This window comes from Oratosquilla oratoria, chromosome 4 (assembly GCF_046742065.1).
Source record: "Oratosquilla oratoria isolate Oo_2021 chromosome 4, ASM4674206v1, whole genome shotgun sequence".
NCBI classification, from domain to species: Eukaryota; Metazoa; Arthropoda; class Malacostraca; order Stomatopoda; family Squillidae; genus Oratosquilla; species Oratosquilla oratoria.
The window spans coordinates 81,740,266-81,763,669 of NC_134780.1; the positions used below are offsets into that span (position 1 = coordinate 81,740,266).

The following is a 23,404-nucleotide window of genomic DNA, read 5'->3' on the forward strand; positions in this document are numbered from 1 at the left end:
TTAGAAAATTGAAGAGGCTATACCTAATTTCCTCAAAATTCGGCCGCAAGCCGGTTTATTTCTAGAATGATTGGATTAAGTACAGCCTTACAATCTTGGAGCCTGGTCTTCATCGATACCGCAAGGATAATGAAATAAAGATTAGCGTCTAGCAGTCTTGAAACCCAAGAATTGCACAATGCACATGGGATGTTATGTGTGAGATACACTTCCTAATCCCGGAAAAAATAAAAAGAAAAGGAGGTCTTACTCTAAAGTAGCCCGTTATTTTAACCGTGAATTATATTACAAAGGAAATAAGTCAATCTGTTATTACACTAGAGTAATTAATGTTGATTGGCCCGTTAACCACAACATGTAATAATGCTTCACCAACGCAGCCTGTACTGCCCAGGGAGTCGAAAGGCGCTCATTGATAGCTGAACTACTGACATGACATAATCTTACTCGCCAGAAATTATGCATCTATCTTTTATATATATATATATATATATATATATATATATATATATATATATATATATATATATATATTCATTGTTTATGTAGTCCATGATATTAAGTTAGCCTCCACTTCAGAATTCACTGGCGGGCCCAGCCTTAACCCACCCCTATGCTTGCCGTGAGACACTCGGGTGCAAATGATTGCAGTAACTGTGGGTAGGAAAACATGAAGATCAGTAGTCTGTACTGCGAAAATTAAGCGTCTGGCGTTCGTTTAGAAACTGCCATCACTCCCCTTCATACTGTAGGGGTTTCCTTCTGATGAATGAAATTGCCTGGCAGGCGGCTGACTAGCTTGGAAGTTTACAAAATTATTCATCTGAATAATTGTCTGATGACAGACAGTTAACGTGAAAGTCGAATAATGTATACATTCCTACGTACACACGAGCGTTGCTCCTTTCCTGTATACTACAATTAGGTAGATACATGTACATACATATACTAATGACCCACTTTAATTTTACCATTGTGCTACGACATTACTTTGTTGTGACACATATATTCCGGAATACTCACCAGCAGCACACACACAGCTTCCATAACGAGTTTTACTCCAGCAGGAGGATTCTTCATGGCCTTGATGAAGACGATATCATCTTGCTTGATGGTGTTGAGGGCGGCTGTGGCTTCCTCCAGGAGTGGCAGTGCCAAGTTGAGCTCGGCCTCGCACTCCTTCCGGATGACGTTGGCAGCCTCGGCGGCTTCGTTGGCCACTTCTTCGTCTTGGCGAACCACGCGCTCCACCTAGTTGGGGTTAATGGGTAGATAAAGGAGGGTCCAATTGTTTTTTTGTTTTTTTATGTTAGCAAAGAATGTCTTACGAGCACGTTAGGGGTATTGTATAAGCTGTGTTGCTCTTCCGTATTACTGCAACATTAACATCGGAGGTAAATGGTGAAACTATCGAGAAATTGATAGTCTGACTGTCTATAGGCTTAGATGGACCTAATCAGCAGAAGTTCACAAACCGCTAAATCGCTGGTTACATACCTCGGCGACTTCCTTCCTTCGCTTTTCGACGACACCCATCTTCTCTTCGACCTCTTTCGTCTTGGTGAGGAGGACGGGCTGCAAGTTGACCAACTCTTGCTGCATCGCCCACACGGAGGTCTCGGCCTCTTCCAGGCGAGCAAGACCGGTCGTGTAGCGAGATTCCGCCTTCTTGACCTCTCTGAAGAATAGCATGGAATTACTGTATATTTGTTTTTTCTAGCAGTGCGCAGGATTTCACCCAGAGTCATTTTGTCCTGCTACCATAACTACTTTCGCTTAAATTAAATTTAGACCTGACAATTCCTCGAGTGTATATTGTGTGTTCGCGGAAGAAATTAACCAAAATCATTGCACAGAATCTGTTGATAAGTGTGTTTATAACTCTCAGCACCATTAATTTTTTATCATTATTATTTTCTTAAGTATTTATGAAATATAAGTGAATGATCAATTATCTTTTATATCGTAGGAAACTCTTTAATTGAATAAGTTGATGATCCAGCATGTTCCATCTCTTGAAGGAATGAGTAAGACTACAAACCTGTTTTAGGCTATATTAGAAGAAAAAGCCACCTCAAGTTTTATTGTTGCTCTAATTTTTTAGTGGTTATCCAAGTGAATATCTGAAATTCCTATTAGAATAATTTAATATTTACATCTTTTACTCAAGATATGATTCTTCTGTGATATTGAATGAAAATATAAGTTACAGTTATTGGAAGCCCACTTGTATGATTCCCTCTGATCGTTTTGAATAGGGATCGTGGTTTCGTTCCAGAGGCCGATTCTCAGCCGATCAGGCCCCCTTGAAATAGAAGTTATTTGAACAAGAAATAGATTAAGATATCCATGAAAACACACACACACACACATATACACACACACACACACACATACACACACACACATACACACACCTTGCTCATGGAATACAAGTTACAAAGCCAACCCTTAATTGAAAACAATAATTCTTAAACCCTGGCAAGCCACTGTAAGTGAAATGTCTGACTATCAGGGAGGCTCCTTCACAAAATATAATTTCATATACGTACCCTCTCCGTTTAGTAAGGATGACCATGTAGGTATGAAGGAGCTGCAAGTAAGACGTGGGCGTGACATAGTTGTAACGTCGTAGATGCTTCTCAAATCTGAGGGATGGGTAGGATGTTCGTTATGAGGAGTAACAAAAGAATGATTCAGGATCTAGGTCATAATGGCAGTCGTATAAATAATGTTCAAGATCCACCTGTGTCAACCCACGTCATTTCGTACTACATTACTTCTAACCGGTAATGGTGGGGTTTCCATTGGAGTTAATGAAAATTTCTGGTATTACAGATAATACATAGAGTAATAGGGTTAGACCGACAGTAGAGAACATTTTAACGACTTTGAATTGTTGGAGACCCATGATGAATTCAATTACTTGATTAATATTGCATCGCACCCCAAATTTATAGTTATTTCAACGTTCTAATAATAACAATATTAGAAATAGGGGTTAGTGATTATAAAGCACTTGTGAAGTTATTGAGGGAAGTGCAGAGATAGGTACAGGCCACAATACCAAACAGGGACTGGGATTGGTGGCAATGGAGGAGATTGCAAGTGACCATAAGGCCTAAGTATTAAGAGTTCCAGACTCGCAGAATAGAATTTAAATTCTTACTAGTTCGTACAAATTGAAATAAAGGTGCATTGGTCTCACCAGACCTGTTCTAGATTTGACGTGTGTAAACTTTTTCCAAGTGTAATTTTAATTCTAATTGGAATATCAAGCTTGTGCAGGGTCTTAAGTGACATATAGGAAGTTGGGAAAGACGTTTGGTCTCACTTTTCGGACAGTTCCTGGGTGGAAGTATGGAAAAATTTGCAGAGGGACACGCAGCCATCCAGGATGTGCTCCTCTAGCTCGATTCCGTCAAGGAGTCTGAGGGCGACGGCTTCAAGTGCGTCCTCCGGCCACGGCTGTGGTTGTGTCGTCATTGGAGAAAGTCGGCTCCAATGAACTCAAATCAGTAACTCACTTCACACTTATTTCACTTCGTATGACAAAACATCCTAACACTTTCATTTACCCCTTTAAACTGATGTTTTTCACCCAAAAAATGATTGCAATAGGGACAATTTACTGAATATTTTGTTTGAAATAGTAAACTATGTATGTGGTTTGTAAGTTGTTGATTAAAACTTAAGAAAGTCCATCACATGCTTAATGCTACCATTGTCAATAATTTTAGGTATTTTTCACCAGGAACACCTTTTTCAGTGTTCACAAGGTCAGAACCTACTTCTTGTTCTACCGCACTGAAGTAGTAAATAGGAACATATAGAACTAAACCAAGCGAGGAGAACACTTTGTTAATTTAAACTTGCCTGGAACCAGTCGATCGTGCAGCAGGAGAGAAGTGCGGGGAACTTCCGGAGGCGGTTTCGGAAAGCCTCTCCGCACGGCGACATGGCCAACACCACGTTCAGCTGTTCCCGCACGCGTTCAACGAAGAGCGACCACAAAGCGCCCAAGCTACCGTCGGTCTAGCAGAGAAAGCGAACAACCAGGTGTTAGGCTTTGATATAACTACTGTGTCATCTGGCCATGTTATTCACCCGTGAACTACTTACACGCTCCCGCATTTGTGAACTGTTTATATTTATATATAAGGTGTACATTGTATATACATACAAAATAAAAGTTAGTAATATTTTACTCGACTTTGTCGGCACGTGGTCCCCTCGACTGAAAACCAGCTGGTATCAGAATAATATCAACTGCGTCATGGTAGTGAAAGTGAATTTTCAGCACGAGATCTTCCCCAGTTGATTTAAATCGTCTGGCTATCCAGAACGTAATTCATCGTCCTTTTTCCCCTTCGTATTAAAGAGAAAAGAAAAACTGGTACATGTAAACCACCCTCACCTGTCTGCTTTTGTCCCTCTGCCTGTCAATGTTCCTCATTTTGTCGCAGATGGTGTGCTTCTCGTCGGCTGGGAAGAGACCCGGCACTTCCCCGATACTCAGGATGCTGCTGATCGCCTCGAGGAACACCTCGTCCTTAACCTATGTTTAATGTACGTTAGGCATATGAATTATTATTATTATTACTAACCAGGTCAGCGCACTTGGGATAGCTTTTGCTACTAGATTTTTTCAAGTGTTTTTGCAGTCCTGCTTCTATATTTAGAGAATATTTTCCCAACATGGTAGTTTATATATATATATGTATATATATATATGTATGTATGTATATAATATATATATAATATATATATATATATATATATATATATATATATCGAACACGGTTGCATATTGATATTTAACGAAGATGTTAGTCAAACAAAGGTAGAGGGTAGAACGCTCTGAACTTGAGAAACCATAGTAATTTTTCTTAGGAACAAATATTTTATTCATTATTTAACTGAGGTCAATTATGAACACCTGCAAGTGGGGTCATGCACAATTTTGAGATTTGGGGAAGTTTGTAACCAAGAAAGGAAAATACACCACATTTGTCGGCGATTACAGTACGAAGGGCATGGTGGTCATGTTACAACGACGTTTATCAATTCGAATATGATGCCTCTTATGGCACAAACCTTTTTCTTATCTGTTGAAGAAAATATTGTTACAAGTACAAACAATACAAATCAGTTTAAGATGGAACTTTGTTACTGGAAATGCAAAAGTGTAGGTTCTCTTGTTCCTTTCAATCATCTTACATCTGTTTCTGCATGCAGTCATTCCCTGCAAAAGATTCGCCAGGTTACTGTAGACAAGCGACCTCCTGTGGCAGCAGGTACGTTATGAGACTTGCTCATATATGTTTTTGTGAAAACACAAAGTCGACATGTTTCTGATCCATCGTTTGTGCTTGTGTATGAGGTAGTTCGAATGTTGAAGTGTTAGGATGTGAAAGATAAACTTTATAAAGAGGGAATACGCTATAGGGTTGCGACGAGAGCCAAATAGCTTACCGGACGGATGGTTGGGAAGATGCCAAAACAAATAAGAAAGTGGGTACTTGGAAGGTAAAATGGGCAGCTTCTGGCTGATCCATTACTGAACACTTTCAGTTACTGCATATCCTCCATGTTATAAAAGTGTCGATTTAGTGAAAATCTAGACATATAACCTTTGTAGTAATATCTTAATTTCCATGTTACTGTGAACCTACTTGTGTGTCACTGAATAGGAAAACCACGTGCTGCTCGCCTGTTCCAGCTTTTTTGATAATGGTCTTAAGATCTTCGCGCCATTCCGTTAGGCCGTAGCTTCTGTTCATTTCCACCTGGTAAAGGAAATAATTAAGTTCAGAATGTACACTATTAACATGCCAAACACTGTTAAGAGAAACAAAATTCCTGATCCCATCTCTCTCTCTCTCTCTCTCTATATATATATATATATATATATATATAGTGTGTGTGTGTGTGTGTGTAATAAAAACAGTAGAAACGTGTGTTTCGCAGATGCAAGGTAACCTTGCATATGTGTGTTTATGTTCTAATAAGAAACAACACTGGTAACTTGTGTTCAGTCATGCAAGAATGACCTCTGGGAGGGAAACTAAGCGAGGCAAAGCGCTTTCGTATATTACATCTAATGCAAAGTACATTTACTTTACACTAGGCGTAATTTACGAAAGCGCTTTACCTCGCTCTAGTTTCTCTTTTCCAGTGGTCACTCTTGCATGTGTGTGTGTGTGTATATATATATATATATATATATATATATATATATATATATAATGTTGGGGGTCTGCATGTAAAGTACTCATGCGTATTCAATTTTACCAGTTGATCAGTTTGGTTATTGATACCTCTACCTGGATAACTTCACATATGCTTGTTTTGTGGGTTATACTCACTGGTAAATGAGAACATATTTCCCGTTCTTTGTATTCTGTCAAAATTAAGATTACAGTACTAATTAATTGATCATAGAAATATAAGTACATGATCTACTCATTTATTCACTCTTGTCCAAGTCCCTAGGCCGTATTCAAGACCCCTAACCATGTTCAAGGTTCTTGACCTAATCCACGGCCCTTAATATTATCTACCTTTCTTTACTATTCACTTTACCTCAAAAAGCTCATAGTCAGCGATGTGAGCGGCAAGTCGCGTAAGGGAATGCCTGCCGGAACCCCCGACGCCGACTAGCATGGCGTGGCCTCGGGGTTGCTTAAGCACCCGCGACACCCGGCACAGGTGCTCCAGAGCGAATCTGACAGAAAAGAAGAATGAGGAAATAAAGCTTTGAAGTAAAACTCAACCATTTGGTTTAGTGGTGTGGGTAAGAATGGCTTTCAAGTTTAGGGACGGTGTGCGTCTTCTCCCGCGTGAATTTGTTTTGGAATTTGTTTTGAAAAAGACAGTTTGTGTTTATGCTGTCAAACCCAGCATTTTTTTCACTGACATAAATGTATGAACTTAGTTTACAATATTTATTTCTTTGTGCACAGTAAGCACTATCTTCAATATGTTTGCACGTATGTGTGTTTGCATGGTTGTGAATGCGCGCGTGAAATATTGTAACAAAATTTATGTACAAACGTGAAAGTGAGGCAAAATTTCGCCAAAAAAAAAAAAATGGAATCATACAACTTACTTGAACATAACAAGGCTCATAGGCTTCTTGCTCATGTTGTTGAACTCGTTCAGGTAACCCTCGACCACCTTCCGGAGACCCTCTACATCCTCCACCTGCAGGAAGCCGATCATTAGTGTGGGAAAAACACTAAAGAGAATGAAGGCTTCGGAGTATTGAGGTCTTAAGACTTACCGGGATGTAGTGTCTGTTTTCACTCTTGGGATCGGCAAAGTCACAGTACATGAGGTCACGTAGATTAGATTCTGAAACCTGGAATTAAGGAGGATAAGTTAAACTTCTGCTCTCCAGTCAAGTAGAATTGATACTCCACCATAAGTCAATGGACAGAGCAAGCAGGGATAACGTACTCTACCTTAGTTTTATTGATATAGATATTCGACCCATTTTTGTCATTGTAGTTTACTTGAAAAATAGTACATTCTAGCCACACCCCAGATATATAACGCTGAAATATTCCATTTTCTAGAATCCATAATTTTCACTTCGCCATTATTTCGCCTACCTCACCGTCACCATCTTGATCGAGGTCACCCAGGAGCTGATGGAAGTCCTCATGCAGGTGATTGTTACAGGCGGATGCGACGCGCTCCATGAGCCAGGTTCGGTCATGGTCGTCCACCAAGCGGTCATAAAAGACCCGAAGAACCTCATGGATCCAGAGGCGCTTCATGCAGCGTAGGTCCTCCATCGTTTCTGGCACTGAGAGCAGAACTCCCTGTAAGGGAATAACGCTTGTAGATACCTTCATTCGCAGGGAGATGAGCATACTGAATGTCAACCCTTAACGTTTGCCAGATTTCCTCACCTGTATGACCCTAAAGAAGTCCTTGAGGTTGAAGATGTAGTGGCTGCGTCCAGGAGTGGGCCGGAGGTTCTGAGCCACGGCCCGGTAAACTTCTAAGGTACCGCCCACCACTTCCCCGATACATGGGTCGAACATCTTGCTGAAGCCGCGGGTGTCCAGGTGCCACAGGAGAATCTGATTAAAGAAAACAGTTTCGGGGCTATCATCGGTTGGATTCGTAAACTGTCATCCTGTAACTAACACTGAGACTAGAATTTCAGTCGTTGAAGAAAAACTAATGTATTCTATACGCTCCAACATAACAGGATAATCTCTTTAACTGAAATAAGTAGTGTGACGGCCAGGACAAATATCTAAATTGTCTATCAACCTCAGTTTGTGTTTTTGCATTCAGTATGTTTTTTACATGTTCAATGAAATAAACGTAGCTTTGTCGTGATTTAGCTGGTTACCAGAGAAACACGAAGTGATTTCACCTTTGAAAATATGGTGTGGATGGTGGAATCGTCAAAATCGTTGAGGGCGATGACGTTGAAGTGACGTAAGAGTCTTGGGGTGAGGTTGGTTCTCCCACTGTCACGAAGACTCATGGCTGACAATATCTATTAAATGGAAAAGAAAAAGAAAAAATCCTAGTTCAATTAATGTCCACAAAGGATTAGTATAGTATGAACTTGACTTCAGCAAATAGTCTCAACCCCATTCATATGGAAAGGGTGCCACGGAATTCCATAGAATAGTCAAACGGCAACCAGATGTTTGAATTTATCAGTTGTTTTAAAAAACTATTAGACAACTTTATGGATGGGGACGACAGGTGGTGATGGATACGGAGCTGCCTAGTGTAGGCCTTACGGTCTCTTGCAGTCTCCTTTATTCTTATGTTCTTAAAATTTAAAATAAAAGGATAAGTGGCATCCTGTACGGAAGGGGTTTATTCACGAACACTGTCATAATCCAATTGGAATAAAAGGTCGAGCGTTTCAAATCGCCTCTACCACATCTCACCTGCATGTCCTCGAGTCTTATGGGTTCGACTTCCCTCCGGGTGTCGTACCAGAGGGCGTGGTCCAGCATCTGGCGGAGGAGCTCGAGGGGTGGATGGGATCCGTAGGTGTCCGGCTGCGGTAGGTTAAGGTCGTCTACGAAGAGGACACACCGCTTTCCGATAGGAGGGCCGTAAACGCCTACAAGAAATGAGAGTATCAGGAACGGTAGATTCACGAGTAGAACAAAGTAATCCTGTTTTCTGGATGACGCGAGAGGTTTCCTGAAGCCGACTGAAATTAATTGGCAAGTGATAGAACAAAAGTTATAAAGACGGGAATTGGTCACTTCTGAACTGATTCCTGGGCGTCAATTAGAATGATTGTACATGTATTATACAAATACATCATGTTGAAGTAAGTTCTTTGAGTTTAGGAATTCATGTTGACGTGGCACTTGGAACAGAACACGTGCATTACTATACTCACGGCCTGAAATATGAATTTTTTTAAATTGGTTGAACATGGTGTTTAAAATAGAATTATGATAAAAAAAACCTTGACACCGAGTTGGTTATTGAAATTGGTTGAACATGGTGTTTAAGATAGTATTATGCTAAAAAAAAACCTTGACACCGAGTTGGTTATTGGTGTTTGTGTGTCCACACTGGTGTTGAAAGATTTCCTTACCTGTGTGTAAATATTTCTTTGGTGGTGTCATGACTTACGCCTACCTTTCTTGCGTTTATCTAGTCCGCTCATGATAAGTTCTTGGACGTGACTGGCTGATGTGTGGGCTGAGAAGTTGATGAACATTGGCTTGAAGGCATCGCTTTTCAGCTTGTTTAGAAGAAAATGCTGTCGGTGAAATTTGAAAGTAACAGTTGGATATAGATGTTGAAAATGTTCGAGAAAAATGAGTGCGATGGTAGTAGTATGGAAACGAAAAATAGATTGAAAGTTTTGGTTCTTTAACGTTTCGGACAAGTCTACCTCGCTTTGAAGGAAGAGTAACCGAATTGTTTAAGAATAAAAACTATTTACTTTGAACTTCCATAACCCCACCATCACATTCACAGATATAACTGAAATATAATTGGCATGTTCACTGTCAATGTTAAATATGATGCCTACTGTAAAGAGATTAAACACCTTAAGTATCACGTATATATATATATATATATATATGTATTTATTGATCTGCTCATTTGTGAATACTCCAAAACCAGTTAACTACATCATATCTAAGTTGATTAATAAATATTTGTTATGAGATATTTTGGTCCAGATTTCCTCGGGCTATTGATTAGTTAGTGAGCCAAGTCCCTTACAACTTAGTCAACAGATTTCCAAACTTGGGTGATGCATTGTTATGGTAATTTTTATGTATAGTGATGTAAAATGAGAAACCAGGACCGGAAGTTTTTTCTGTGCGTGTGTGAAATGGTATATAAACATGACTTACACATAAAAACTTACTAATTCTGGCATGTTGCTACTGATTTCCATTCAGAACAGTAGGGGTATAAGACACGCACACATACATACGCACACACATATAATATATATAGATATATATATCTGTTGGGCATTTGTCACTCGAAATGATATCGACTGACCGCCCTTGAAACATGAATCCTAAGTGTCCTGGATGAATTTTGAAATTGTATTTACCGTAACATAGACGCTCTTCCCTGTTGCAGGAGGTCCCACAAGGAGAAGGGCGTTCTTGTTGGTGACGAGGAGCTGAAGAAGTGCAGCTGTGCGGACCATGGTCACTGTGGGCACTAAGATTTGATGTGCTGCCACATCGCGAGGTATCGAAGGGGCGTTGCTGAGGTCCTCGCTCCATTTCTGCCAGTAGCCTCGACCCTGCAATAGTTCTTCAGGTTTCAAGACTCAATGATATTTACTTCACTACAGGTAAAGCATGTTTGCGCAAATGTGGGCGTTCAATTGTATGCATGCGAGCATGTTACTATGTATGTGACAATATGCTGTCAGTTACTCCATTTCCTTCGTGTCCTTCCCGATAAAGTCAGTCTACATAAAAAACAAGTAAAGAGAAAAAAAATGGCATGACGTTATCATTCTTATTGTTTCGTAAATGTATTGAACATATCCTGAACTTTCATCTCATCGGTTAAAACAAATCAGATAAAATGCCATATGTTTAGATATATTAGTAATAAGGGTGATTTATTCAAATTATTGTTATCTATGTTCGTGTCTATTAAGAATTTAGTAATAGGGATGTCTATTGATTTGTCCTTCAGATATTATTGAAATCCTTGAAACAAGTGATTTGTCAGATGTACTTGCGCACGTTCTAGGGTATGGATAATACTTCCAAAAGAATGAAAGTTCTAGTTGTCAAATGTTAGTAGATTTTGTTTTTGTCTTTAGAACAAACCCTAAGGACAGTTAAAACGGCCCCAAGAAACCCGTAGGTCAGGGGTGGTCAAAGTTTTCAGTACAAGGGCCACATTCAGAGGTTAACAGTTTTAAAGGGCCGCATAGTATATTTAGTAAAAAGACATATTTGAAATAGCAGTATATATATATATATATATATAATTATATATATATATATATATATAATTATATATATATATATATAATATATAATATATATATATATATATATATAATATATATACACATATATGTTGAAGTATGGAAGACAAATGAATGGAAGGGCGGTGAACTAAACACAGAGAACACTTGGAGTTTTATTAACTGACGTTTTGTCCATACCAGGACATTCTCAAAGTACTTTGAGAATGTCCTGATAAGGACGAAACGTCAGTGTGTTTAGCTCACCGCCCTTCCACTTTTATATATATATATACATATATATATGTGTGTGTGTGTGTGTGTGTATATGATATATATATATATATATATATATATATATATATACATACATAAAAGTAAAAATAAAGTTTTTATGAACTAATATTCTAAAGCAGAAATTTTACATAAAACAAGCATATTTGAAAAACAATGTAACCCAGTTTAAAGAATGAAAACAATTAATTTTTATTGCGGACCGTAGTTTTCCCACCCATGTCTTAGGTGGTATCAAGCATCACCAACCTCTTTGACGAACTTGTAATGGAAGACTGTGTCTTCCTCAGGAATGGGCAGCTGGTACTCGTGTGGAGGTAGAGGAACTTCCGGTAACTGGTATCTACCAGAGGAAGTGTGATCGTAGTTTTAGCATGAACTATGTTATTCTGTTGCAGAAGATTAAATTTTGAAACTTTTGTAAATGTGAAATTAACCCTGGAAGTTTGTATTGACGTTCTAGGATAAAGTTTCGGATTTAAGTATTGATGTCATTGATTGATGCAATATTGATCTCCCAAATCAACTAGCATTATTCATTGCGACTAAGAATCTGAAAAAGATCCTATTTATTATTTATAAATTGAGAGTATACTTATTGTTTGAACAAGTATTGATATCAGATAAGAGACTATTAAAGTATCATTTACTTCTTCTTGGACTCGTCGGATGGGTTTCCGGCAATGAGTTCCCGGAAGAGGACGTCGAATTTGACCCGTGAAGCGTCGTCCAGGGGACCCCCAAGGGCCCATATGGCCGAGAAGAAAAAGATACTCTGGAACAAGAATGTTTTGGCCAGATTAAGTAATATGGACGAGGAAATGTGTTATAGACTGTCTTAACTGTGTCAAGTAACCTAAGCTCATTCTTAGACAAGATTAAGCAATTCAAGGGAAGTATGCTAAAGAGTGCATTATATGTGAACTCCATTTTTGCCAGTAATAACGCATTGTGTCAATATTGTGGTAATTAAAGAATTTGGGCCAAGGTACCTGGGAACGAGTTGTGAAATCGGACGAGCAAATACAAGTAATTACTAATAGTTGCATAGTAAGAGCATGCGCGATTACTGAGGATAGCAGTTTTCCAACCCAGAGAATTGTTATAATTTTTTGTCCTCATTTTCTCCAAACTTATCTTTCACCACAAAATCTTAGTTCATATTGGATAGATTAAAAAGGTATAAGAGAGGTCACAAATTCGCAGAAAAACACGACCAATGTAATATTCAGATTTCCCACGGAAGGGGTTCTGTTATTCCATGACAATTTTTCCCCTTTAGAGTCTAAAGATGGGAACATGCAAGTCGTGGTTCTGCAACACAGATGTCAGAATCATCTTCACAACCCATCAACACCTTCATTTCTACCTGGAGGTGTAAACCCAAGGGGCTACCAATCAGTTTCTTGACTGGACCTAAGTTCTGTCAGTTTCGACTGGATTTTCTCCACCTTTTCACATAACTGATAACTGACACCTGATCCCTTGTTCCTCCTACTAAAACCCGGTGACGGAAACAATCTCACAATAATACAACACGGACAGCAGTCCAGTGTTTCTTCCCCGAGAGACTTATGGGAGGGTCCGAGGACCATTGCCATGCTCTACGGGAATGTGGGCAACAGTTATGTTATTTCCCTTAAAATACACATTTAATTCTCACCATGCGTAACCTTAAACTACCGCAATGAGGTACAAAATCTGTATTCCCAAGGGATGTCCTGCTCGTAGTGGACCATAAAGGCTAAAGTCATTGGTATCACTCAAATACCCAGACAAGTTTTTGGGGCCCAGCTAGTTGGAGATATGGACTGGTAACCAGACCCACAGGTTGGTGTCGAGTTAGTGACCTGTCGTCATGGATAGAGCGACAAATGTCTAGGGATGGGAAATCTACTATTTGCCACCTGAACTTTTCCCCCAATGACTTGCTGCTAGTAATCAGTGAATGTAATGTTTGGAGAATTACCTCCAAATGTGCGCGAATGTCCGATTCCGGGTGATGCTTGGTGTAAGCGGGGTCCGCGAATTCTTCAGTGAAGCAGTTGAACAGGTTCATAAGGCTTCGGATGAGGTTCAGGTCTGTGGTTGGAGACACATCCTTTTGCACATAGGACTCACTCCTCTCCAGTTTGAACCACTGCAAAGCAAAAGGGGATTTAAGTGGATTCAGTGTAGTAGTAAATCAATGAATAGGAGTATAGTCTCGGAAAGAGTAGTCATGTTCCATTCTGTGTATAACCCTTTAGTTTTGAGAAGAAATAGGCAACCTGGCCCACTCTGCCAGGCTGACTCATATAATCACACTTACATCTTTATAGACTAAACGATACTGGCAGCACGTGGACAAGAACACAGTATATAGGGTGGAGGTACACAGGCGATAGTTCGAGAGGGCAGTCGGATTTTTCTCAAACTCTAAACTCATAATCCACTTACAGGCTACTTAACAAGATCTTGAGTCCAGAAGCCTAAATAGTGGATTTTATTATGGCTAACTATATAGTATTATTCAGTCTCTATATAAAATGTATGAAAGCCGCCTTGATTAACGACTTCAAATTTGTCAGACTTCATATATCTTCTTTAAATTAATAGCAGACGATTTTCTCCAAGTGAAGGACCCACTCACAGGTTTTAAGAACGTGTTAACAAGGCTGTAAACTTAATGACACATCTGTGCTCATGAATTCAAATTTTATTTTATTTTGATGTGATGAGTTCAAACGTCTAAAATATGAAGGAGCTGTATCGCCCCTCCTTTTTTCATATGACATTTTTTGTAGAAAAAGTAGATGTATTGAAAAGAGTTTGAAAAGACTTACGAGAAGGTAATTCCTGACGAAGGTAAGAAGAGGAGGCATGAAACGATGATACAGCGCCGTCAGGACGCCTTTATGCATTGGAGTTAGGGTGGAGGGCAGTTTAGACAGCCAAGTTTCTAGCAGGGGCTTCCATCCGAGGGCAAGAGGTTCCATGTAGACCATACCACACCGAGATACCTGCAGAATAGTAACAGTCACGAGATAATATAATGATTGTTAGTCTGGTTAGTCTGCCCCACGTTGGGCAGCCAGTTAGGCTGGTTGAAGGCAAACTCTGGTGGAGATAGAATTGCTTTTATTTAACAGTGAAATAGTGGGCGTCAGTTCGGGGGTGGGACGAGACGGCGAGGGAGGTGACAATTGCGTTTCAAGTCGTGTCTCCGGGCGATCTGCTTGCGAGAGAACAAAAGGTGGGGGGAGGACGCAAGAAAGCGAGGAGCAGTGAGCTATGCTCACGTATGCTTCTCCGAGGCCATCTGAATCATCGGGCGTTGGTTAATCCTTATATACACGGGCAGGTCATGACCCATGCTCCTAATTGCCGTGAGGTCAAATGTGAGGCGAGGGAAGTCAGACGCAAAACCCTCTGACGCCGGTGACTCAGGAAGAGTGTGTTCCTCAATGGATCTACTTGTTTATCATATGGCCGGCCGAGGTGTGGTTAGTCATGGCTGGCTATTTTTTCTTCAAAGAGGTTTTGTGGTAGTCACATGGCAGACCCTAGCGCTGGTTAGTCATCCTGGGGCCCCACGAGTGATTCCCTTGGGAGGCCTCGGAGTTCAAATGTCGTTGGCAGAGAGTAACGAGATGAGGGAAGTGAGGTTTACTCCCAACAGGGATACTATATCAGTATTGAGACTTACTAAGAGGGCTTGTGTGTGTCAGTGTGTGATTTACCATGGTCTTGGATCACATACTGATCTCGACAGCCATTGTCTTCCCGGATGAGAGCTCGAGCTCGAATATAGACAGATTTATGGGTAAAGCTGTGAGACTTACCCTGTTAATTTGGACAACTGGGGCAATAACAGCTTGCAGTGTTAATGGAAATTTTAAGCCCTAAGCGGGACTTGATTTTGCGTCTCTCTTTCTCGTGTGTGTGTGTGTGTGTGTGTGTGTGTGTGCTTGTATATACATACTGTAGAATGCGAAAAAAAGTGTCATTACGTCCATGTCTCACACAATGCAAGCAAGACTTACCGTTGCCGGAGATGCATTTTCTAGGTGGTTAACTTCGAAAATCAAGTTGGTCGTCGAGGAGAGACAAATAATTTCACCCGACATAAGGCAGAGTTTCTTATTGTCGTCTAGAACAGAGTTGATACTTTCGATCCACACAGAATCCACCGGCCCGTCTAACACTAGCCACTTTCTGTTGAATGTATAAAATGTCGAATTTAATATATATATATATATATATATATATATATATATATATATAATATATATATGTATATATATATAATATATATATATATACATATATAAGAACATAAAGGAGGCTGCAAGAGACTATAAGGCCTACACTTGGGAGTTCCATATCCATTACCACCTATCCCCATCCATGAAGCTATCTTTTTCTTAAAACAACCGATATTTTCAGCGCTCACTACATGGTTACTAAGTCTATTCCATTCGTTGACCACTTTAATGGTAAACAAATTCTTGCCAATTTCCTTCTTAAGTATATATATTGTGTGTGTGTAATTGTTGCCTCGAATGATACTAAGTGCAAAACCCGCTGTCCCAGGGTAGCATGCATTTATCTTCGGGTTCTCCCATTGATCTCTGGAAAGAAACTTTAGACTGTTGTCTATTAGTATGGTACTTTTGTGTCACCAGCTGAAATTGGTGGGAGAACAGAACAGTCACCGATTGTTAACTCTACGTGTGTGAACAAGTTCAAGGAATACAGTTGAAGTTTATAATGTTCTTGGGTCTAGTCCGGAAACCCAGTGTCAGTTCCTTGGGGTTGTATGTCCTGATGGAAGTGAGGGGGTTGATAGGATTTGAAAATGGGTAGCCTTTCAAAACTATAGCCACTTTATACTATGCAAATGTGATGTGTCTAGGATTATCACGTTGTCATATGTGCCCTCATCGTACTGAGACGATTCCCGTTCGACCACATGAGGTCAGATTGGTTCTCGATAACTTCGCGGTAAGGATAGAACTGCTGATGAAAAGTTGGCGACGATGACAAGTGGGTAAGTAATATTTTTTATTATAAGTATAGTTCAATTTCTTATATACTTCTGTTGACAGTTGCTATTTTCTAAAAAATGGCGTCCAATAAACCTTTATTTGGTCACTCACCGATCTGGCGAGGTGGAGTTTGCAAATTTTCTGAAGGTGACAGCCAGAACGCCGTCGGACCACTCGTGGGAGACTGGGTCGAACTGCCCGTAGAGCTGCCCGAGAGTCACCGCCTTTGGGTTGATCACGCATGTCTGGACCTTCAGTTCGTCTTCGTTCTGCGACAGGCAGAACATAAGATAATTAGTGGATTTATTTATTTATTTATTTTTATTAGGTACTAGGTGGGAATGAACGTTTTTTTTTAACACATCAGCAATGCCGGGTAACAATAATAAAGTCGTGTTACATACGTACATATACCCCTTTATAAGGGGTGATCGAGTCCGTTCCCATACCCTTTTGAAACTCGCTTCTACTTTTCATCATAGGTCCTTGTGAATGAAAGGTCATCCATGTTCCCCGCCTAGTGCTAGGGTCACAGGCAATGCACTAAGAAATAGCACCATTACACTACAGCAGTGCCCGACAGCTGGAGGTGGTTTACCCACACCGATTCATTATTTGGTGACCATACTTTCTCATTCACTCACACCTATCTCTTGCCCATTCACATCGCTACACAACAGACATTCCTCTTGCACCCAGTGCCCCTTTCCGCTTGTACATCCACCTCACTGTTGGTCTTCCATTCAAGTTTATCCCATCCACCTCCAACTCTCCACTAACTGCACCAGTTTCCACAGTCCTGCCTCAAAACTTTTATATGTTCACGTCGTCTCTGTTGATTATTCCACTTTTCAAACACTTCCCTACATTTCCTTTTTCAGTCTTTGTTCTTTGCTACCTCTTTTAAATCATACGCTCTTTTCGTTAACCTGTGCACTATTGTTCTTTTCATGTTTCCAAACCATCTCACTGAGATCCTTTTGTTTTCCTCCACACAGGATTCCAGGATTCGTACAATTTCTTACTTTGGTTATACGTGCATCACATTATGAATACTTCGCGTCCACAAAACACCAACTACAATAAAATTTATAAAACTAATTTACCGGGTTGAAATTGTCTAGTAGCTCACCCGTTCGTTCATGATGCCGAGTGTCTGGGCAAGTGCTCGGAGTGCCACCGTCTTGCCTCCGATTGAGTTGCCGATGACCATGAAGCCGTGGCGAACCCGCATCGTCTCGTACACCTCCAGCACTTTGTCCACGAAGTAATCACATGCCCGGAGGCCCATCGAGGCACATGTCTGCAGACACGGAAATCCAAATTAATCCTTAACCCTGTTCTTACCACATGTTTTAGACTATTCTCTGCCAGTTGTGTGTCTGACATGTTGGCATCAGCGCCGCTAGCCTTTGTCCAAAGAATATACAGCAGTGCTTCTCTTGCTGTGGGTACTAAGCCAAGACCTTGGCACCTCCTAGCCTACCTCCTTGAGGGCCCTCTTCAGGCAGGTGTAGTCGGGATCGGGGAGAACCACGTCGGGAAAAAGGTCCGCGATGATGCCCTAGGAGGAGAAAGAAAAACTGGCACTGCTGGTTTCTTAGTGAACAGTATAAACTCTCTAGTCACCTTTATTAACTTTTCTTTGTATAATAGAAAACTATAAAATTAAGACCATTAGCTACTAAACTTGTTAATATTCTTAGATTACATTTGACCATAGTGTTCCCTGAAGGACTAGAAAACTACAAGTCAATAATGATGCTTAACACCCACATCACACACACACACACACACACACACACACACACACACACACACACACACACACACACACACACACACACACACACACACACACACACACACACACACACACACATATATATATATATATATATATATATATATATATACACTCCATCACTTTGATCATCCATAGAAATATGTCTAGTTCCCATATCTTTAGCCCTCCCATCACGCATCCTGCTTGTCTCACCTCGAAGAGGGGAAGGTCGTGGGCGAGGAACTTGGGCAGATTGACATCCCTGATCGAGCGGAGCACAAGCATGGCCTCAGACGCTTCCGGGAACTTCAGCTTCAGGTTGCCTGCTGCGATCAGGACCGCCTTTACCGTCCTCATTCCTAAAATTGGTGATGTAGCAAGAGGTTACATATCCTCTACTCCATCCTATCCTGCTATGCTTTACAAACTGCCGTATCTTGCCCAGCTCTGTTTTCTATCTCATGTTTTAACGAGAATAAGGGCAATGATGAGGCCTGGAAGTCTAATTACTTGTCATTGAGGGAGGGTTCATAATCTCTCTCAGGGGGTAATTAGCAACAATTTATCCTAACAAACCCTACCCAATCGTAAATTATCCTACTCTACCCTGTCCTACTCTTTCCTTCCATGCCCAAATCTACCCAACTGTATCTACCTAACCCAGCCGTGATCCCTTTCCATCCCCCCTTCCAGGAAACTCACCATAATCGTAATGGGGCTGAGCGGAGAGCTGCTCTGAGCAGAGCCTGTAAGTGGCGACGATCTTGCGGGCCAGGTTCCGGGCCGTTACGAAGCCGAAGGAGTAGAGCGAGATCTCGGCGATGAGGCCGTAGTCCGGTACCATCATGGCTACCGACCGGAATAGCGCCTGTTGGCCGGATTCGATTAAAATATGACTGGGAAGAGCGTGTAAGAAGACACCTGCTACCCTAACCTTGACTACGTAATACTTCACAGAGAATTTATTGTACTTATATTCAAAGACATTCATGATGTAAACGCTGATTAACAATTCCAGGTGCCATTTGGAAGGTTTTCATTGAAATTTAAGGAATGTAGAGTTGATCTGGTTAATGTGTGCCGATTGGTGTGTTGGCTGCGTTCATGTTTTCATGACACGGACCCGTATTCGAGTTCAACAACTGATACGAGAGAAATATTTTGTATGGGAGGCCCCGAGGGCTATTGCCAATAACTCTGAAGATCCAGATTTCCAGCCAGTAAAACTCGAGGCAATATATATTAACCATCGTGTCATGCAAGAACATGGGCGCCAGTACCGACCCTTGATGTACTCCACTCGTCACCAGTCACTCCATCACGACAGATCTTTTACAAGTTTGCTATCTTGTTAAAGGCTTCCGAGCACACTTAATCTATTCAACCCTCCCATTCTTGCAGCATGTGCCTTTGCATGCATGCTTGTGTATGCACATGAAACCAAATAACCCTGACATTATTTACTTTCAGATTATCTGGCAGCTCGGATCGTCCTGCGTAGCCAGGGTTCATGGTGATGAAAACAGCACAGGTGGGATCCAGGACCACCTGTAGAAGTAACAAGATAGAATAGGTAGGAAACCACAGTTACTCTTACAAGTACAGTAAGTTATTATTTTTATACAAAAATTATCGTATTCGTAGGTAGGTATTACAGTGATCAGTTTTTAAATAACAAAGAATGGATAACTTTTACACTAGCATATGTCATAACAATATTTCTATTCGTCGTATCACATATTTCCTAGACTTTTCTCACTTAAGCTATAACCAGAGGAGCACCTATTATGGTAATGTCAGTGGTACACTGTATACATATTATAGTATGTCTTCATTCATATGTACCGGTATTCCTTTCGCAAACCCTCCATGTAATTGAATCGCAACACAGATATTACCTCAGTGCCGTGTAATGTCAGCGTTGGTGACTTAGACTGAAGTCCTCGCTGAAGAGTTAAAATCTGCTGTGCCACGACTGAGAGGACCTCCAGTTCGATGCGATTGAACTCGTCGAAGCAGGTCCAGGCGCCGCATGACGCCAGACCCTATCAGTACAGGGAAGGGGCAGCGTATGAACGGTGGGGGAGATAAAGAGAGAGAGGGGGGGGGAGAAAATGGAGGATTAAGCAAGAAAGGATTTCTATAAGGCTGATTAAATAACCTTTACCACTTCGCTACTTAGGGAATGCCACGATTATGAACCGGATAGCGTAGTGGATGCCAGAATCCTGAGACCTAACGATGTCTTTTGAAGTGCGTAGAAGAATGAATTACAGGTGTAATAAAGGTCCTAAAGAAAAGAAAAGAAGAGAAAATGAAGAGCAATCAAATGGAACTCCAAAATCCTTCAGACTTATTTATCCAGAAGGGGAAAAAGAAGAAGAAAATCCCTGGTCTATTATTTCACTGACACCAAATCGCTTTACTCATCTGGGATGCATATGGTGGAATAAAGGGGGATCTCAATAAGCTCCTAACTCCTGTTAGACTCCGTCCTTTAGATGAATAAAGTAGTCTATTGTTACCCAGAACAAAATGTGCCAATCAAGCTACTCTATTGAGGAGTCTTACCTTGAAGAACTTTGCCAATGAGATGTAGTCGAGGCCGTCGGAGCAGTTAAAGACGACACACTGCTTGGCCACGGCCTTTGCCAAGTCCTTTGTCGTTTCTGTCTTGCCTGTCCCTGCGGGGCCTTCAGGAGCGCCTCCTGTGCATTTAGAAATATTCTATCTTAGCTCTTTCTCTGTATGATTATATATGTGTGTGTGTATGTAGCCAACGTCATTAGGCGAGAACCCAGAGGAAGGCTGTTCATATTTGCACACATCAGTGTGTAACGCCAAAAAAGGGCATACGGCCTAATCCCTAAACTCTAACGGGTAGAAATGGAAGAAATGTCATTACAGAAATGAAAAAATAGTATGTGTATACTCGCCCGTGAAGGGGTTATATATATATATATATATATATATATATATATATATATATATATATATTAGCCAAATTACCCCCGCGTTGCTGCTAGTTCGTAAGTAATCCCTAACCTGACCATACTTTACCCCTAAACAAAATATTTTTTTAAATAAAATATATCTTTAAACACTCCCCCTCCCAGGTGTGCGCCTACCTACCCGAAGGCTGGGAAACCCTAGTTTGAAAATACATGCATACACAAACACAAATATCATGTCCACATTCTTTTGCGTGCGTGTGTGTGTCTGTGTGTGTATTGACAATAAATGTCTACAGCTAAAAGGTGAAGAAATGTACCTCGTTTATTTATCTTCAGAATATATATGGTTATAGGGGTTTATTTGCAAAACCTTAGGAGTAGTTTGTGAATAATCATTTTCCGCCCCCACTAAAATTGAATGAAAACCAATATTTTAACATTTGTAAAATTATATAACCATTTTACATTTACATGCTTTCTTACAAAAGTTATACATATATATATATATATATATATATATATACATATATATACACTAATATGACTTGTCATCTTATAAGGCGGGTTTGCTGAGTGAAGGAATACCCCCAATTTGCACCCATCCAAACCCACCTAAAAAAAGAAAAAGCAATCACAGATCCTCTCCTTATAAGACCTCATGTATGAAGGGCCATCTCTGTATCCCGGTACATTGTGTCAGAGGTAATATAAGATACAGTACCTCCACACCAGAGCCCAACAGCCAAACCTAGTTTCACTCGCACCGTTTCATTACATGGCGACACCTCCCCCTTATCCATCCAAGAATGCAGAAAAGACGAATGATTTCCTCGTCCATTTACAACCATTATCCTTTCACTCCATTTGCACTTCTTTCCATGATCGCCCAACATACTTGTATCCAATGCCTCCTTCATCTCTTTTTCTGTCTTCATCTCATGATCCCTTCCTCTACTTTTGATTTTCCACACTTTTTTGATTGTATTTTTTCTGATAAAATAGATTCTAGCGGGGAGCCAGAATAATGCACACATGGTGGCAAATGTGTAATATATATATATATATTATATATATATATATATATATATATATATATATATACAGTATATACAGTTTGAGATTTGGAGACATACCGAGGTTGAGGTTGAGCGCCTGCGTAAGTGTTCGGTAGCATCTGTCAGTAAGAGAGGTGATGACAAGTCTTCCAGTATTGCCCAGGTACTCGTACCCGTAGTCCAGTTCTGCGTTGATCATCCGCACCCGTAGCATCTCGCCCTGGTTCAGGCATAACGATAGTATTGTTGTTATGATCCTTACTGATATTATCATAAATTCTTGGTGTAGCAAATGGGAGCAGTGCTTGAGAAAGGGGAGGAAAGATTGAAGGTATACCACATATTGTGATCGTACTACTCTTTCCTAATGATATGGTGTTGATGGAGACTGAAGATGGAACGCAGAAACTAATAGTAATTATTGGAAATATATTAAGAAAAGGAAAGAGAGTGACTCCATATAAGGCAATAAGAATGGGAAAAAGAAAAGGCTAGTCCTAATATTGAGTACTAATGGGAAAGGTTTAGTTACCGCAGCAGATGGGAGTATAGAGAAGGAAATTTAATGTCTAATGTTGGAACTAAAAGTAGTGGATGCACAGGAAAAAGTATGGAAAGGTAAGAAAATGTGAAGACAGACATGGGCATGGTTGAGAATGTAAAGTGGGGAAGTATAAGTGGATAAGATGAACAGAGACCTGCTGAGGTGGTATAAAGCGAATGGATAGCGACGGATTTACGAAAAGGGTTGCATGAAACGAGCGTGGTAGAAAGAAACTCATGCCGAAACGGAATAGAAGAAGGGTGTGAAGACAGAGCATGAT

At 40.5% G+C, this 23,404-nt stretch overlaps 1 protein-coding gene across 1 annotated transcript in view; it reads right to left on the reverse strand.

Annotated features, from left to right (window-relative positions):
• The window catches only part of LOC143024572 (dynein axonemal heavy chain 7-like), a 377,264-nt gene that overhangs the window by 330,600 nt on the left and 23,260 nt on the right, over positions 1 to 23,404 (reverse strand). Inside the window, exons 26-55 of the mRNA XM_076183383.1 lie at positions 22,659 to 22,800; positions 21,143 to 21,279; positions 20,470 to 20,616; positions 20,036 to 20,119; positions 19,274 to 19,439; positions 18,785 to 18,930; positions 18,272 to 18,349; positions 17,918 to 18,088; positions 16,897 to 17,054; positions 15,781 to 15,952; positions 14,581 to 14,757; positions 13,725 to 13,895; positions 12,406 to 12,530; positions 12,005 to 12,098; positions 10,580 to 10,777; positions 9,640 to 9,763; positions 8,928 to 9,106; positions 8,396 to 8,521; positions 7,920 to 8,093; positions 7,617 to 7,829; positions 7,286 to 7,363; positions 7,112 to 7,206; positions 6,586 to 6,727; positions 5,676 to 5,789; positions 4,418 to 4,558; positions 3,877 to 4,035; positions 3,335 to 3,468; positions 2,553 to 2,648; positions 1,498 to 1,678; positions 1,024 to 1,251 (exon numbers count right to left, since the gene is read on the reverse strand). Coding sequence (XP_076039498.1) covers positions 1,024 to 1,251; positions 1,498 to 1,678; positions 2,553 to 2,648; positions 3,335 to 3,468; positions 3,877 to 4,035; positions 4,418 to 4,558; positions 5,676 to 5,789; positions 6,586 to 6,727; positions 7,112 to 7,206; positions 7,286 to 7,363; positions 7,617 to 7,829; positions 7,920 to 8,093; positions 8,396 to 8,521; positions 8,928 to 9,106; positions 9,640 to 9,763; positions 10,580 to 10,777; positions 12,005 to 12,098; positions 12,406 to 12,530; positions 13,725 to 13,895; positions 14,581 to 14,757; positions 15,781 to 15,952; positions 16,897 to 17,054; positions 17,918 to 18,088; positions 18,272 to 18,349; positions 18,785 to 18,930; positions 19,274 to 19,439; positions 20,036 to 20,119; positions 20,470 to 20,616; positions 21,143 to 21,279; positions 22,659 to 22,800 — 4,350 coding nt within the window. The remainder of the gene's footprint in view (positions 1 to 1,023; positions 1,252 to 1,497; positions 1,679 to 2,552; positions 2,649 to 3,334; positions 3,469 to 3,876; positions 4,036 to 4,417; positions 4,559 to 5,675; positions 5,790 to 6,585; positions 6,728 to 7,111; positions 7,207 to 7,285; positions 7,364 to 7,616; positions 7,830 to 7,919; positions 8,094 to 8,395; positions 8,522 to 8,927; positions 9,107 to 9,639; positions 9,764 to 10,579; positions 10,778 to 12,004; positions 12,099 to 12,405; positions 12,531 to 13,724; positions 13,896 to 14,580; positions 14,758 to 15,780; positions 15,953 to 16,896; positions 17,055 to 17,917; positions 18,089 to 18,271; positions 18,350 to 18,784; positions 18,931 to 19,273; positions 19,440 to 20,035; positions 20,120 to 20,469; positions 20,617 to 21,142; positions 21,280 to 22,658; positions 22,801 to 23,404) is intronic.